Source organism: Mus musculus, chromosome 12 (genome assembly GCF_000001635.26).
Source record: "Mus musculus strain C57BL/6J chromosome 12, GRCm38.p6 C57BL/6J".
In the NCBI taxonomy this organism is placed as follows: Eukaryota; Metazoa; Chordata; class Mammalia; order Rodentia; family Muridae; genus Mus; species Mus musculus.
Window position 1 is genome coordinate 75,962,419 of NC_000078.6, and position 18,003 is coordinate 75,980,421.

Consider the following 18,003-nt stretch of genomic DNA (forward strand, 5'->3'; position numbering starts at 1 on the left):
GAGTCGGTAGGAGGAACTGGGATGCTTGTAATCAAGGAAAATCAAAGTGGTTCATTTGGATGGGAGGCTATTCAGCAATTAATCTTTTTATGTTTTCAGAACTCAGCTGTGGAAATGATTTTGTCAAAACAACTTTCTCTCAATGTTCAAGAAAGCATGCAAAACGCCCAAGATGAGCGGGAAGTCAACGAGCTGCAGAATCAACCTTTAGAATTGGACATTATGTTAAGAAATGAACAATTAAAAGGGATGGAGGTATGGGAACACGAAAACCACTAGCGGCATGATTGCATCGTTTACCCAGTGCAATACAATATATTTTAATTACCAAAAACTTGCTTGTATGGAGTGAAAAGTCTTATTTAACCTTTGCCTGATGATCAATTTGGTAACTATATAATTATGTACTAATCAGTAAGTTGTATAACTCCAGCCATTTGCAAAGGGGGAGAGTTTAATGAACATTCGACTTCTTTCTGTACCACAAAGTTCCTGAAAACTTGGTGAGAGTTTGGGGAATCTGACTCATCGTACATTTTCACAGCCCTGGATAGCCTGCCTTTCCTAGTCATCAGTGGACTGGAGCCTCCTCCTTTAGATTGACAGTTGTGCTTTTAAGCAGTAATAATGGATTTTTAGTTACTAAACCTGAAAACCTCGTACATGGTTATGTTTCTGCAAGTGAAACTCTAGATCCGCAGTTCCAACCTGTGGGTCTCAATCCCTTTGGGGCTCGAATACCCCTTTCACAGGGGTCACATAAGACCATCAGAAAACAGTAGGTGTGTGTGTGTGTGTGTGAGTGTGTGTGTGTGTGAGAGAGAGAGAGAGAGAGAGTGTGTGTGTGTGTGTGTGTGTGTGTGTTTTGAGACAGTAACCCTGTGTAACACTGGTTGTCCTGGAACTTACTCTGTAGACCAGGCTGGCCTCTAACAGAGATCCACCTGCCTCTGCCTGCCAAGTCCTGGGATTAAAGGTGCCACCACCGCCTTGCTGGAAACACAGATATTTACATTGCAGTCATAACAGTAGCAAAATTACAGTTATGAAGTAGCAACAAAAATAATGTTATTGTTGGGGATCACCACAGCATGAGGAACTGCACTAATGGGTTGCAGCGTTAGGAAGTTTGAGAACCACTGGTCTAGATGATTTCTGCTGTTTCAGATAATTTTACAGAAGGGTCAACGTGTATGTAAGCCAGGAGAAGGGTGATAGCCTACATGCTGATCTGTGTGACTTCCTTTAGGAATTATCTACTCACTTAGAAGCAAGAAGAGCAGCCATTGAACTTCTGGAACAGTCGCAGCATCTCAACCAAACAGAAGAGCAAGCCTTGGTTCTGCCCGCCGCCAGACCTTCAGTGTGCCACTTGGGCAGTCTACAGCAGGAGCTTCATACCTTGAAGAAAACTAAAGAAAGACAGTATGGCCTCCTTAGTGGTTTTCAAGACCAGCTGGTGATGGCTGAAGCCTCCCTGAACACCTCCTTGGCAGAAGTGGAAAGCCTCAAAATGTAAGTGTAGGAAGAGTCGGGTTCTTTGCTCCCGTGCAGCCCCGGGCTCCCGTGTCTGCTGCAGGAGGACATCAGGATTGTAAAAGCATGCATGGAGACCAATTCCATGTTGGACACTAGTTTACTATGTTCAGGAGGCGTTAACAAAAAGTTTCAGATTGGGTAGCTTAGGAACAGCGATGTACTGCTGCTGTTGTGAAGTTGCGACGTCCAAGTTCTAAGACTCTGGAAAACTTTGTGTCTAATGAAGCCTCCTTCTACTTCAGGATGTCAGCCAATCTTGCCTTCCCAGGGTAGAGTGAGCTCTGGGGACAGGGATGGCAGCTGGGAGTGTCTCTTAGCTATTCATGTTCACAAAGGTCCCACCTCCCAATACCATTGTATGGTCACTTAGCTTTCAACATAAAGCATTTGTACCCAAGACCCTGTTTCAGAAAAGCAATTAAGGGATCTGTAAGATAGCTTGGTGGGTAAAGGTATTTGCCACCAAGCTTGGGAACCTGAGTTTGGTATTCAGTGGAAGGAGAGAACTGTTGTCCACACTAGTGTCCCCTACCCCATGAATAAATAACTGTATGTTTTTAAAAAGCAAACAAACCCAGAAAACAGCAACAATAAGATAAGAATTTGTTTGGGGTGAGCATAGGCATTTAAACCATAGCAGAAGCTATTTAAGAAAACTTTATTGGATTCACGCTGTGTGTGTGTGTGTTACTGAGTACTGTGTTTTACACATAATTTATTAAACATTAGTATGAATATCATATATATGTATTGCCTAATATTAATATAATTGGTTTAAATTACTGCATATTGAATATTACATACTTAATTATTTCATTTAAATGTATGCATTCTGGGGTCAGCCAGATGGCTCAAAGATACTTGCTGCCAAGTGTGATGATTTGAGTTCAATTCTCTGAACCTATGTGTCTTGGTGTTTCTTTTGCTGTTAAGAGACACCATGACCATGGAAACTTTCATAAAGAAAACCATGTAATTGGGCCAGCTTACAGTTTCAGAGGTTTAGTTTATTATTAGCATGGTCAGAAGCATGACTGCATACAGGCAAACATGGTGCTAGAGGGGAGATGAGAATTCTACATCCAGATCAGCAGGCAGCAGGAAGAGACAGTGACCCCACTCACTAGTCCTGGCTTGAGCTCCTGAGACCTCAAAACCTGCCCCCAGTGACATGCTTCCCCAAGGCCATACCTACTCTAGCAAGGCCATACCTCCTAATAGAGCCACTCCCCGGTGACCAAGCATTTAAACTCACAAGTCTATGGGAGCCATTCCTACTCAAGCAACCACACTATAAATGTGGAAGGAAAGAAATGACTCCACAAAATTGTCCCCTGACCTCTCCATCCATGCTATCACCTGAGTCCCCCACCTCCATCATAACACTAGTAATAATAAATATATTTTCCCTTTGGCTTTGAAAATAACAAATGGTAGATATAGAGATCTTAATGTATAAATATTTCTTATAAAGGTTTGTTTATACATACCTCTAAATGGGCTTTGTTTTCAGTACTATCCCTTAAAACAATTTTATATTCATAAGATATTCTTGGTGGGAGGGAAGGGTGGTAACTTCTCTGACCTAGACTAAGCTTGAGGAGAGAGACTTCCATTTACAGGTCATTCACATACCTCCGTCTCTCTGCCTCACTCTTTCCCTTTATCTCTTCATTTTTATTCTTTTTCTAGAGGCTCGCTAGACAGTGCAACCTATCTGGGGAAAATCAAGAAGTTCCTGGGGTCCGTGGAAAACCAGCAAGGCTCACTGAGCAAGCTTCGCACCGAGTGGGCACATTTATCCAGCCTCCTGGCGGCCGCAGACCAGAAGCTGGTGGAGAGCCAAATGAAGCACCTTGAACATGGGTGGGAACTTGTGGAGCAGCTGGCTCACAGGAAGTGTTTCCAGCAAGCCACAGAACACAGCGAACTCACCTGCCTCCTGGAGAAGCTCCAGGACCTTAAGGTTTCTCTGCATCAGCAGCAACAGCGCCTAACGCTAAGTCTGAACTCTCCAGGACAACAGGCGGCGATCGTGGACATGGTCACTCCAGCCGCTGAGCTCCAGGCAATCAAGTGTGAGTTTTCTGGCTTAAAGTGGCAAGCTGAGCTTCACATGAAGAGGCTTTGGGGAGAAAAGGATAAGAAAACTCTGGAAGATGCAATAAATAATTTGAATAAGCAAATGGAAGCACTGGAGCCGTTAAACCGAGAGGTAGAAAATCGGATTAAAAAGTGTGAGCTCCAGAACAGGATAAAGGAGACTCTGTCCTGGGTCAAGAACACGATGGCGGAGCTCGTTGTTCCCATCGCCCTTCTCCCTGACAACATCCTTTCTCAGATCAGAAAGTGCAAGCTGATTCACGATGGCATTCTGGGTAACCAGCAGGCAGTGGAGTTGCTGGTGGAAGAGGTCAGAGGCATCACCCCCAGCCTTGCACCATGTGAGGGTGACGGTTTAAATGCTCTCCTGGAGGATTTACAGAGCCAACACCAAGCACTGCTTTTAAAATCAACTGAGAGGTCCCAGCAACTAGAACTGAAGTTGGAAGAAAAAAGCAAACTGTTTGCGATTATAGGTAAGGTTCAGCTCACGCTTGAAGAAAGCGAAACACTGATGTCGCCCACGGGGGACAGAGCCTCCACGGAAGCCGAGCTGGAACGTCGCCTCGCCATCCTGAAGGCATCCCAGCAGCAGCTGCAAGACACGGAGAGCGCACTCTCGGCCCATCTTCAAGAACTTACAAATGCCTACAAGGACGCAAACGTGTTTGAGAGATTATTTCTGGATGATCAGTTAAAAAATCTCAAAGCAAGGACCAACAGAACACAGAGATTCCTTCAAAACAACGGTAGCGAACTCAAGCAGAAGATGGAGTCTTACAGAGAATTCCATGACAAAGCAGCAGTGCTTCAGAAAGAGGCTGAGTGCATCCTGCATGGTGGACTTCTCCCGCTCCGTCAAGAGCTGGAGCAGGATGCCAAAGAGCAGCTCGGCAATCTTAGAGACAAGCTGGCTGCTATTCGAGGCAGTCTCTCACAAGTGTTGACATCTGAAGAAGTGTTTGACACTATAGGGCTAAGCTGGGATGGTTCACTGCTAGCACGGTTACAAACCCAAGTGCTTGAAAGGGAGAGAGAAGTGGAAGGAAAAATTAAGCAGCTGGACACATTTTTAATAGCACGGGACAGACACCAGGCATCGATAAGTAAGATAAGGGCTGTGGATCTGCAGATTAAGAAAGGGGCTGAATCACTACTGAAAGTCCCCAGTATGTCACCAGAAAGCACTCTGCTCAATGCACAAACTTTGATTCAGAAAATTGAAAAATCCAAACGCTTGCGTGATGAGATAATCAGGAAATTAAGCAAAAACGAGGCTTTTGACGACTCGTTCAAAGAGAGCGAGATGCAGCGACTAAAGCTATGTGCAGAAGAGAATTCTAGGCTTCAAGAGGCTCTCCAGAACATGCTGCTAGAATTGCAACCAAGAGAAATGGGCGAAAAGGAATTCCGAGAGAAGCTAGAAAACGCCCTACATGTTTTAAAGCAAATACAGTCTCGGTTACAGCAGCCTTTATGTGTAAATTTGGGGGTTCAACATATTCAACACGAGAAGGAGACCTGGGAAGCATTTGGCGAGCAAGTCGAGGCAGAAATGTGTGGTCTTAGAGCCGTGAGGATTACCGAAGAGCAAAGAGAAGAAAACGATTCTGGAACCGGTGGCATGGAGGCAAAATTACGGGACATTGAAGGTCTTCACATGGAGCTTAGCAAAAGCATTAGTCTACGTGCAGTAAGTTGTCTCTGAAATTAGGTGTTTAAGGACAGCCTTGATCCTTACTGGTTGTTGTCTTGCTCCAGGTTACGTCAGTACTTCTAATGATGGTACAGGTTCTACAGGAGAGTTCCCTCCAGGAAGACATCTGCCTTCTAAAAGGCCGAGAGCCTCTTTATCATGTTGACTCTCTTAGCATCAAGCTGCAGTGCCTTATAAATTTGAGAAGAGATGAAGCTGACATCTTTGTTTCCTTCATAAGCCCCATTGAAATCAGAACAAGATTGCCCCCCCCCTTTAGTGATAGTAAAATGATATAGAGTAGAAGTTTGGTACAGAGGGAAGGACAGCAAATATAACTCCTGTTTATATAGAACGTACATTGTGCTAGGCGTTGGGGGTAGAGGATGTTTTAGTTAGCCTTGTTAAATGGGAAATTGAAGGCTAGGGGTATAGCTCATTAACAGAGTGCTCTGTTAGCATGTGCACAGTTCCTGGGTTCAGTTCCCAGCACTGAAAAAAAAAAGTTAAAATAAGAGAGTTGAATCTCAGAAACATGAAGATCCTCCTGTGATGCTCTTAGAGCAGCAACAAAATCAGGATTCAAACTGACATCTGTCTGAGTCTACAGCAGGCATCCTTACATGTAAGACCCATTGGCTAAATCCTGACCATAGCGCTTGATTTATAAACAAAGTTTTATTGGGGCACAGCCATATCTATTATTTATGTAACATCTGTGGCTGCCTTCTTGCTACAACAGCAGGGCTGAGTAGTTGTGATAGCTTGCTGACTTCTGTTGGAGAGCAACTCTAACACACACACACACACACACACACACACACACACACACACACACGCACACACGTCTCCTTCTGATAGTTGGCAAGTATCTTAGTCACAATCCCAATGTCCCCGTAGTGGGTAGCTGGTTCCTTGCTAGCTTATCTTTCATCTATAGAAGGGGGAAACTCATTTCTTTTACTCAGCGTTAGTGTAAGATGATGGGTGTAAAGGCCATAGAAATGTAAGAAGTGGTAAATCCTGTGTGCCGTTTAAGTAGCTTTGTAAGAAATGCTGAATAATTCTCTCACTTCGTTTACTTTTAATGGTTTCCAGAAACACTTAGTATAACTCACCCCACCCAGGAATAATTTGATTCAAGCTGAACAGGAAGAGATCTTTAAATTCATTTGTTATTTTCATGACAAGGCTGAGGCAGAGGGACATCTGATGATGTGTCTGAACTGAAGTTGATGGCAGATATGTTAGTCATCTGAAATACAAGAGATCTGGCTCATTTGTCCATAGGTATTAAGGTTATAGACATTATATGCAATGTTTCATTCAATTCATAGCCTTGTGCAAGAATCCCAAAATAGGAATTATATACTGACTGACAAGGTTAGTGAGATGTTATTTTAAATTTACATTTCTTTGAAAATATGACTATTTTCCCTTTTAGTTACTCATTTTGAAATGTTAATGTAATGCCGTAAAACCTTTAAGAACAGGCAGTCAGCTTTCCTGAGACTCAGGGAATGAGCAAATGCCACCATATTTGAGAATAACAGAAATTCCCCAAGTTGGGAAATGACGTGATAGTGTTTGATCTCCAATTCACCAGGATGTCCTGAACGATGCTTATGACAGTGCAAACCGCTATGACGAGTTAGTAGCTGGGGCATTGAGAATCATCACGTCCCTGGAAGCCACGCTTTTGTCGTACAGAGTAGACCTTCACAATCCCCAAAAGACACTGGAGCTGGCACACCTTAAACAAGAGGAACTGCAATCCTCCGTAGCTGATTTACGGAGCCTCACCGAGACTTTGGGGGCTATCTCCAGCCCTGAGGCCAAAGAGCAACTTCGTTGTACTTTAGAAGTTCTAGCAGCTAAGAATTCAGCCTTGAAGGCAGGGCTGGAAGCCCAGGAGGCCGAGGAGGAAAGGTAGGTACTTTCATGTAACCGAATATCATTTTGTTGGTCTTTATAATGAATGTGCACATCAGAGGAAATTTGAATGTGGAAAAGTTTAAAGAGTCACCAAAGAAAACCATGCTAAATGTTTCATTTTATTTTAGTTTCTTCTTGTTTAGTATTTGATACACATAATAATACTATATATAAAATGTGTAGATAAGTATAAGGAATGAAGATATACCCAAAGTGCCCAAGATAAACCTCATTAACATGAGTTCTCTCATGAGCTTCTCCTTTTACTAGGAAATAATTTTATATTGTTGTATTTTTTGTTGCATTTATGTCCTGTTCTTACTATCTTCGCTCTGTTGTTCTGTAACTCCATATTTTTCAAGCTCATCACTTTGACCATGAGGTTTAGTCAGACTCTTGTCTATAGCACACACTGTTGTTGATGGACATTTGAGTTTCTAGTTCTTGCATTAAACAACAGTGCTTTTAGGAACATGTTGTAGTACAGGAGCCTCCCTTGGTTGTGTAAGAGTGTGTAAGAGCCCAGGTCAAGGGGAGGGAACTCCTAGCACTAAATCGCCCACTATTTTCCACTAAACCAGGCACATATTCTAGTTGTTTCCCCTCCCTGCTAACGCTTGTCATTAAACAGTAAGGGTGGCCTGGAAGATGGCTCCATGTGTAAGACTGCTTGCTTTGCAAACATGAGGACCCAAGTTCAAATCCCCGGAACTTATGCATAAACTTGGGCATGGCCTCTGCATGCACTTGTAATCCCAGATCTACAGAGGCAAAGCCAAGGGGCAAAGCTGGGCTCTGTTGGCCGCCAGCCTGGCTCCAGGTTCAATGAAGGATCCTGTCTCAGAGATAAGAGAACAATTGAGCAGGTCACTGGATGGTCTCCTTGGCCTTCATGCATGTGCCGTCGCAGGCTCCTCTGTTCACATATGTGTACATACCTTGTATGCATACAGAATAAGAGGCTGGCAGTGAAGTGACTCACATACATACACACACGCATTTACACTTAGAGTGTAGTGTGTTTTTTTGTTTATTTTGCTTTTGCTGTTATTTTGAAACTACCATCTTGCCTCAAACTCACTATGTAGACTAGAGTAGCCTCTAACTTAAAGCAGTCCCCCTGCCTCAGCTTCCTGAGTGTGAGTGCTAGGATTTCAGGTGTGAGAGTTTTTATTTTGAAGCTATTAGGTTTTTTTTCATTTCTTTTTTACTAGGGAGTAAACACAAGGTCATACATGTGTTTGGCGTGTGCTCTCCCACTGAACTACACTCCAGCTCCCGAAAACAGAATTCTAAATTATTCTCACTGGGGGATTTAGGCAGTGCCTACTTAGTGTATGTAATTTCATAGTGCTTTTAAAAATGCATCACAATTAAATATAGACAATTCCGCTTTATTTTTTTACTATATAACATTTGTCTTTTTCCTTATCATAACAAATATTTTATAATAGCCATCACAATCCATCTGTACAATCCTGCCATGACCTGTTACAATTTCCTTCACCATGCTTTTTGTTAGATAGTCTTTTTGCTGTTTTAATTAATGCAACTATGTATAAAAGGCTTTTACTACCCAATGATTTTATTCCTGATTTTGGTAAATTCTTTATATTTGAGATTAACTCTCTAAAACACGCAGCTGAACATATGAATCTGAATGTGGACATTTTTAAGATTGCATGTCTTTCTCCCAGAATTCAACCTACTTAGAGATCACTGGTAGTGCATAAAAACAAAACAAAACAAAAAAACAAAAAACAACAACAACAACAACAACAAACCCCCTCAATCTCTTAATCCCTTTCTCCCTCTCCCTCTCCCTGTTCCTACCCCCCCCCCCCCACCGCCCCATCTCTATCTGTCTGTCTGTCTGTCTAACTTAGTGTTCTGTAGATAACTGTTTCTGTTTAAAGCCATCCATAGATGCCTTTGGGGTCATCTATGAGTAGTCAGTAAAAATGTTTAAATTTCATGAATGGCAAAACAAAACAATAACAAAACAAAAACCCTTTATGTGTGTATGTGTATTTAATGAGAAATAAAATTTAATATTTTTTTCTAACTGCCTCTTCAGGTGCCTGGAGAATTACAAATGCTTTAGAAAAATGAAAGAAGAAATTTGCTCTCGGCTCAGGAAAATGGAGATGGATCTCGGACAGTCCATATTCCCGTTGCCCAGGTCTTACAAAGAAGCCTTAGCGCGCCTGGAACAGAGCAAGGTAACCATCAGCTTGTGGAAAGTCTGTGTCAGGACCCAGGGGGACAAATAGGCGCATCAGCGTGGGGTGCAGCTTAGCTGTAACCCACGGGAGTCTTCAGACACCCGTGAAAGTGTCACGACTGCAGGCTGAGGTGGGGAGATAGATGATCTGACCCCTTCAGTTGATCAGATCCACGGTGCAGTTCCCTCCCCACCCCACCCCCACTCCTCCACCCCCCTACTCCCCCCCCAACTTCTCCATCCCCCAACCCAGCATCCTGCCCTGTGGACCGCCTTTCTAAATCTTCCCTTTCCAGATGTTTTGAGGTGTATGCTACTATGCTACTGGATCCATGATGACAGTACAGTCACCGCATCTGTCCAGTTTTGATCATTTCCTGAACCGTTGCTAATTTATTTATTTATTTATTTATTTATTTATTTATTTATTTATTTGAGACAGAGTCTCCTGTATCCCCGGTTTCTTCTGACTCTATTCTTCTTCCTCAAGAGGTCACAGGCATGTGCCTACATGCCTGGTTTTACTTTAGGTTCTTTTTGGTTTATTTTTGTACACACAGTAGACAAGCACTCTACGACTTGTAAACCTCCTCAGCTTGTAATACAACTTTGATTTTTGCTTATTTTCATCTGTTGGAATTAGTGGTGCTATATTGTTATGCTTTGGGTTTCTTTCTCCTTCCTTCCTTCCTTCCTTTCTTTCTTTCTTTCTTTCTTCTTTTTTTTTTTAAGATTTATGTCTTATTTTATGTGAGTACACTGTTACTGTCTTAAGAGACATGAGAAGAGGACACCAGATCCCATTACAGATGGTTGTGAGTCACTATGTGGTTGCTGGAAATTGAACTCAGGACCTCTGGAAAAGCAGTTGGTGCTCTTAACCACTAAGCCATCTCTCCAGCCCCGATTTGGGTTTCTTTGTTATTTATTTATTTATTTATTATTTATTTATTTATTTTTGAGGCAGAGTTGTGCCATGGTGCCGATTGTGAACTTGCGATTACCCTGCCTTTGCTTTCTGAATGCTGGGATTACAGGTGGGAGCCATAACTTCTGACTGGTCATTGTGATTTAGACTAGGCCATTCATCTAGCAAAAAGAAACTGAGCAAACAAATAAGGAACTCCTAAATATTGAGTTGCTGGTTGATTTAGCAAACACTGTATAAATGTCAGGGTGCCATACACCTTTAATATCAGTGCTCGGGAAGAGTGAAGGAGGATCTCTGAGTTCGAGACCAGCCAGGACTACCTCCTGAACCATAACATTTAAAAAGAAAAATCTTAACTCTGCCAGACTTCAGGGTGACATTTCAGAAAAGGCTATAGACCTTGGTGGTTCATATCACTTTCTCTTATAAGGCGCTAACATCAAATCTCCTGTCAACCAAAGAAGACTTAGTGAAACTCCGTCAGCTCCTCAGACACCTGAGATGCAGGAGCACAGAAAACGATGCCACATGCGCGCTTGGGGTGGCCTCCGCTCTGTGGGAGAAGTGGCTGAGTTTGCTGGAAGCCGCCAGAGAGTGGCAGCAGTGGGGTGGAGAGCTGAAGAGAGAGTGGAAGTTCATCAGTGAGGAGGTGAGTCCTTTACCCTCGCCGGGCAAACCCTGCAGCCCGCAGTGAGAGGCCGCTGGCGCCTCTGCATGGCACTCTTGGTCCTCTCATTTGTAGATCGAATAGACACAACCCGTGAGCATCTGTCCAGGTCAGGCTTGCAAAAAGCCCCTGAGAAATTCTTCAGCTTCTTTCATAACAGTGTTGCTTTCTTAGGTATCCTAGAATTCTCCCTGGAGTCCGTGCTGTCCCTCCATCTTTCCATGGTTCCAGGGATCAAACCCAGGTGTCCGGGTTTGCACAGCAAGCACCCTTACCCGCTAAGCCAGCTTGTCAGCCCTCAGATAATTCTTACTAAAGAGGTGACTACTCGCCGGGTGAGGCTTTAAAATCCTCATTGTGAAGATGAGTTCATCCTTAAAAATAACTGCCTTTGCATTCGTTACAGTAAAGGTTAGGACTGAGTAATGAGCGTGATAACTGACTAATTGGAAATCAGCTCCAATTGTTAGGTATGGAAATTAGTTACGGTTGTCAAATGCGGGCCTAAAAATATGAAATTCTATGCCTTCTGAAAAGTGTCTCAAAGAAGACCTCTCTGACATCTCTCAGTCCCGGATGATAGCTTAGGCATGGTTTAGGACTTGCGTGTTACATATATTAAGAAAGAAAATGAAAAAAAAAATCATAGGAGATCATAGCATTTGTTAGTCTTTCTATAGTGCCATGGATAAATGAGGTACAGATCGGAGCACGAGTTGAAAATCCTCTTTTCTTCATTTCAAAATTTCTGGTGAATTTTCTGGGAATGGGAATGTAATGAGTCTGAACTTAATTGGTGGGAGATCACCCACGGTCAACACTATCCCATTAACCTGCTTAGAACTTAATGTTCTTGAAATCGGTGCTGGTGGGGCTTCATCAGTGAACAGTCTCTTGGATGTTCAAACTCTTAGGAAACTGTCAGTTATTCGGGCTGCTAGCAAGAGTCCCCTGCCTGTCCACAATGGCAGCCCCTACCCTGTGCGGAGAAACCAGTTCAGACGTGTGCTTCTGCATCCTTGTCTTGGCCTTAGGAAGTTACTGCCTTTCCCATTTGATACTTAGGGAAACTGAAGCTCAGACTAAAAGTTCTCCTTGTCTAAGTAGTGGCCCAAGAGCCCCAATTGCAGACTGACTATGTGGCAAGCCCCTGCGGGTCATCAAATGCATACCAAGAGGTCTTCCTTTCAATTGTGACCTGGCAGCCCAGCTATACCTTGTAGCCAGTGGGGACTTGGTAGGTACTTACTGAGGGAGAGTACTTGGTCAGATCCAAACTTTGGCAGATCCCAAGCTTTGACTGTTTTACCACACTGCTGCTTTATAGCCACTTAAAGTCATGTCGTAATAATTTCAATCTTACTCATTTAGTTCTTTCTAATTACTCAAACATTAGACCAGAATCTAGTCAAAATAGTGTTTTTAGACAAAGCTTCCTGAAGCCCAAGCTCCCCACAAACTAGCTATGCCACTGAGGATAGATGACCTTGCACTTCTGATCCTCCCGCCTCTACCTCCCCAGGGCTGGGATAACAGATGAGTGCTACCATACTTGAAGCCAGGGCTTTGTGCATGGAGCAAGCATTCCTACCAACTGAGCTCTGTTCTCAGCCCAACAACTGTATTTTCTCCCCAAAGGTCAATACAAATAAAAACATGTAATAACAGCAATTCAGCTATTGAAGTCGGCACATACAGTGTGCCTGGCTTAGCTCTTGCATCTATGTAAAGGGAGATCCTCAGCCATCAACGTGGGGGCAGCTGGGCATCTATGTAAAGGGAGATCCTCAGCCATCAACATGGGGGCAGCTGGGCTCTTTGCTGGAAGCCATTGCCATTTTGCCTGGGGAGTGTTCCTCCTGGAAGGAAATGGTGTGACTGCTAACGTTCCTGCCTGGAGGGAGGGACATTTAACCCACACTAGAACATCCAGGCACTCCTCTCTGTTTTTCTGCCCTAACTGCCTGTATCCTCTGGGACTAGGGGAGGAGCTAGAGTGTGTAGGCTGGGAAGACTGGGGGAAGGGGCTCCATCTGTGAGGTGATCCTGAAGCCGTCCTCCAGGGAGGGTGAAACTTTCCAGCATGGGCTGCTTTGGGGTCAGCCATGTTCCTGTCTGTAATCCTTCACGAATGCTCTGTAAGTATTCACAATAAACTCACTGGATCCCCAGGGCGAACTCCCATGGAACCGTACTTTGATTTGTTATTGGGACTTCAGGAGGAAGGGCTTTTCCTTAGAACCCAGTAGGGATGGGGGGAGGGGATACATGTTCACATCTCTCACTCTAGAGAGTGTCTTAGCAACAATACATGAAGTCAATGGGACTCAATAATATTGAGTCACTTGCCCAAGTTCACAAGTGACAAAAGAGAACTAAAGCTTACGTGTTGTATTTAATCACTAAGCAACTAGGTTAAGGGACATCTGTGTATGTCAGTTGGCCTATGATTGTGTGGGTTCTGGATATTAGTATGGACGTGTGTTACTAGAGATCAAACCAAGAGCTCTGTGCATGCCAGGACTGCATCCCTGGTTTGTTGTATGATGTGTGTGTGTGTGTGTGTGTGTGTGTGTGTGTACATACATAGCCAAACATGATGGCTTTTTTTTTTTAAAGATTTATTTTATTTATATGAGTACACTGTAGCTGTCTTCAAACACACCAGAAGGGGGCATCGGATCCCTTTTATACATGGTTGTGAGCCACCATGTGGTTGTTGGGAATTGAACTCAGGACCTCTGGCAGAGCAGTCAGTGCTCTTAAACGCCGAGCCATCCCTCCAGCCCTTGTTGTATGATCTTAATGCCGCTCTTATTCATTCACTAAAAATGGTAGCATTCCTGTATCTATATAAGACCTAGCCATGCAAGATCCCACTGGCACTGCTGGCGCCTGTGTGTCACTGTGATAAAAGCAACTTAAGGGTAGAAAGGGTGACTTGGGCTCAGGGTGCATGAGTACAGTCTGTCATGGCTCCTGATGGCAGGAGCTTAAGGCAGGTGATGTCACCATGCTAGTCAGGAAGAGGACAGTGATGAATGCTGGCGCTCATCTAGATCCAAGCCCCAGCCCAGGGAATGCTACTACAGACTTAGCTTGGGACCTTCCCACCTCGATTAACTAACGTAATCTAGATAAGCCCTCATAGGCGTGTCCGGAAGCTTGTCTTGATGCTTCTAGATCCAGTCAAATAGACAGCCAATGTTAGCCACACAATAACTGGCCAATAAAGACCATCTGTTTAAAACTATTGTAATATAACCATTCGCTATCTTTATGGAATAAACAATTTGAGTAGGTAGTTTTTTTTTTAACTTAAACATTCATCTTATAAATTTTCAAATTAAAACTCAATTTACCTTTTGATTTGACTTTTTCCCCTTCAACACGACACCCTATTTTTTTTTTTTTTTGTTTTTTGGAAAGGCAGACATGTACTTGATATCATTATTGATGTCCTAGGTAGCTCCAGCTGCCACTTTATACAGCCTTGTGGTCTGAGTAAGCCTCCGTGGAGGAATGTTTTGGATCAGATTGGGCTGTGGTGGCTGTGGTGATGTCTGTAAGGGATTGTCTCCCTTGGTAATTGATGGGGGAGGGTCTAGCCCAGCCTGCTGAGGCCCCTGGCTGTGTCAGAAAGCTGAGCATGAGCTAGGGAGTGAGCCAGAGAGCATGCGGAAGCAGCTTAGTTTCCTGCCCTACTTCCTTCAGTGATGGACTGTGGCTCTAGACGTGTAAGACAAAGCAAACCCTTTCCTTTCCCAGGTGGGTTTTGGTCAGAGCATTTTTGTCACAGCAACAGAAAGGAAGGGAGAACAACTGGCTTTTAGAATAATGGTTTTATGCTTTGGGGGTCTTGATGCAATGGGGCATCAAGTGCTGGAGCAACGTGATTTCTTTAGAGATACCCGGGGATGGGAAGCTGGCTTCCTCTCACACTGTTGGGTCCCAACGCCGGCTCCTCGTTCATTCCTGTTTCTTCAGGTCCCAAGACTCTCATTCTCCTTTACCGTGTTGGTGTGTGCATACATGGCGCATGCACGCATTTGTGTGTCTCCGTGTGTGTGTGTGTCTGTGTGTGTTACTATGGTTCTTTGTCCTCTTCACCTCTATGAACCTTAAATTTTACAAAGGGTTTTATTAGGATTCTATGTCCAAGGAATGTCACCAGAGGGTGCTGAGACCTTTCCAAGGGCAAGGGCCAGTACCTATTATTCTGTTTTCCTGGCTCAGGGACCTTATCAATTCAGCATGAAGTTTGCTAAGTTTTGATTAATGCATATAGTCACATGACTACCAACAAAATAAAAGTGGAGCACACTTCCATCCTCACTGAACATTTCCCCGGACCCTTGGTGTTTGCTTTTATCCTTGAGCAGAATGCCACTGGGCGGCTGGACGGTGGTGGCCCATTCACACCTTGAGCATTTGTTTGCCTGGCTGCCTGGAAGACTGATCTCTCTGGTTTTCCATCTCAGTCCCAGCTTTATAGCAACACTGCAGCTGCGAGTGGGCTCGCCAGCAGGTGGCTAGCTGATTTTGGAAAGTGATGCCAGGGGGGAGGAAGGACACAGAAAATGCCTGTGAAGCCTTGGGGTCGTCCATTTGTTCATTTGTGGCCATTGCACCATCCGACACCCCCTCTCGCCCCCACTGCGTCTGGGTTACAGACAAGGCTCTTTCAACCCCCGTTGTTGCGGTAAATCTCCAACCCAAATATGCCCCAGCAATGAAAACACAACTCAGTTAATATGAATACACGCTGTGCGCCTAGATTGGGCAGATCTACCGTTACACTACCATCTTCTCCATCTATAAGACCCCTTAGAATTTGTGTTTTCTCCAGGCCATGTGCTTCTGCTCTGCTTTTCTTTTTCTTCTTCTTCCTCCTCCTCTGCATCCTCTCTCTCTCCCATTTTCTCCTTCTTCTCTCTCTCCACCTTCTCTTTTACCTGCCCAGTCATCAGCTCTCCTTTATTTTACAATTAAGGTGGGAAGTAGGTTTACAGGAACTCACCTGAGTACTGACTCATTCCTTGTTCGAAGCCCCTCACAGGAGAACAGAATTAACATCAAATGTAATTAGCCCCAGGGCTATCTATCCACAACACCCAATAATTTTAGAAACCTTGGCTCTACCATTAGTCTTGAGTCTGTGTTATATTTCCTTTATTAGCATGCTGTTTTTAAGCAGGAAGGTGTGAAATGGTCTATATCATTCTCTAGTCCAGATGTAGCTGGGAACCAGGATTAGAAGCGTGGTTGATAATGCATTTGAACAGTAGTCTTAAGTGTAAAATGTATTACTTCCTCGAGGCAAGAAATCCCCATCCCATGGCACCTCTCTTTGTTAAAGATTGACCAATTTGACCTTCACATTGGTGAAGAAGTATGCCTTAGGCTTTGGGGACTCTGGGAGCTTATAATAATTGATGTTGGGGCTTGTTGCATCTTCCTTCATAGGTTTTATTTCTCACCCTCTGGTACATCCAGGGTCTTGCTCACCATGTCAATCATGATAACGTAAGTGCAGTTGTGGTATTTTGTAGTGGCAAGATGGGCCACTGTTTGGACATAAGAGTCAGGAGGACAGAATGATATAAATGAGTCTTGTAGCTAAAGGGGATGGACACAAGGCTTGGGGGTGGGGAGCAAAGAGCTACCTTATTCAGGAGCCTTTGAGGCTGTCTGCCAAGTCTTTGTTCTGAGTCCAGACTGGTGGAATTCCTAGTTTCTAGGTAGGCGTTGTAATAAGTTACGTATTTCTACGTTTTTTACATACCAGTGGTTGATAAACACAGCTGGTTCAGTAATCCCAGTGGCTCTCCCTTTGGAAAGCATCAGGTTCATAACGAATCGCCAGGCTTTGTCTTATAGCATGATGTAGACATTCAAAGTGAAGTCAGAGAGACTTGTAGGAAAAATTTCCACATCCAACAGTAGCCCAGCCTGTTGTGGTGGGGCCATTCCAGCCTCCTCATGTAGATCTCATGGAAACACAGTTCAAACCAACAGAAGCCCCAAGGGGAAATAAATCACTCTAGCCAATAGTGTTCCCCCAGCCTGTTCACAATAGCATTTCCTCATCGGAATCACACAGCTACATGGGCAGTAGCTGGGAGCTACGCGATCCTTGATCACAGAGGACTAAGGTTCCCAGCTATCGTGAGCGAATAATGACTTCGAACCAGGATAGGCATTAGGAACGCTTTAAAGAGAGGATATACAAAGACTGTGCTCACCACAAAATCTTCCTGCTTTCTCTTTGTTGCCATTCATTTAATTAGATTGAGCGAGAAGCAATAATTTTAGAGACTCTTCAGGAGGACCTTCCAGAAATTTCCAAAACAAACGCAGCTCCCACCGAGGAACTCTGGCAGTTGTTGGACTCTCTGTGCCAGCACCAGGAGAGTGTGGAGAAGCAGCAGCTGCTGCTGGCCCTGCTTCTACAGCGTGTCAGGAGTATCCAGAACATTCCCGAAGGCACCGAGACCGGGGAAACCATCCCGGCACTTCAGGAGATTGGGTCTATGCAAGAACGGTGCGACAGGTGAGATTTATAAAGAGATTGATTATTAAGGAAATGATCTGATGGCTTCTGTTCAAAGTTTAAAAGAGAAAGTAGAGAATAGCAAATGCTACAACAGAATCAACGCTGATGGGTGCAACCAAGGGCGCAGAAGTGAATGCCTACAGTGGAGCATACACATTTTTCATCTTGATATTACAGCGTGAATGAATAGCTTGCAGACTTTTCCCTTCAAATGTCTATTGTTTTGCATTTTAGTTATACCTATTGACTGTAGGAAATTTCGATTCTGGGGAAATATAAAGACCAACATGAAATTCTACTTTAATCTCAGCATGCGGCAGGAAACACAGTCACCTTTTCCCTCGCTTCTCAC

The 18,003-nt window shown here is 43.9% G+C and overlaps 1 protein-coding gene across 1 annotated transcript in view; it reads left to right on the plus strand.

Annotated features, from left to right (window-relative positions):
* The window catches only part of Syne2 (spectrin repeat containing, nuclear envelope 2), a 292,611-nt gene that overhangs the window by 144,101 nt on the left and 130,507 nt on the right, over positions 1 to 18,003 (plus strand). The window contains exons 46-52 of the mRNA NM_001005510.2: positions 100 to 255; positions 1,250 to 1,515; positions 3,232 to 5,335; positions 6,945 to 7,267; positions 9,351 to 9,495; positions 10,859 to 11,077; positions 17,386 to 17,648. Of these exons, the coding sequence (NP_001005510.2) occupies positions 100 to 255; positions 1,250 to 1,515; positions 3,232 to 5,335; positions 6,945 to 7,267; positions 9,351 to 9,495; positions 10,859 to 11,077; positions 17,386 to 17,648 (3,476 nt within the window). The remainder of the gene's footprint in view (positions 1 to 99; positions 256 to 1,249; positions 1,516 to 3,231; positions 5,336 to 6,944; positions 7,268 to 9,350; positions 9,496 to 10,858; positions 11,078 to 17,385; positions 17,649 to 18,003) is intronic.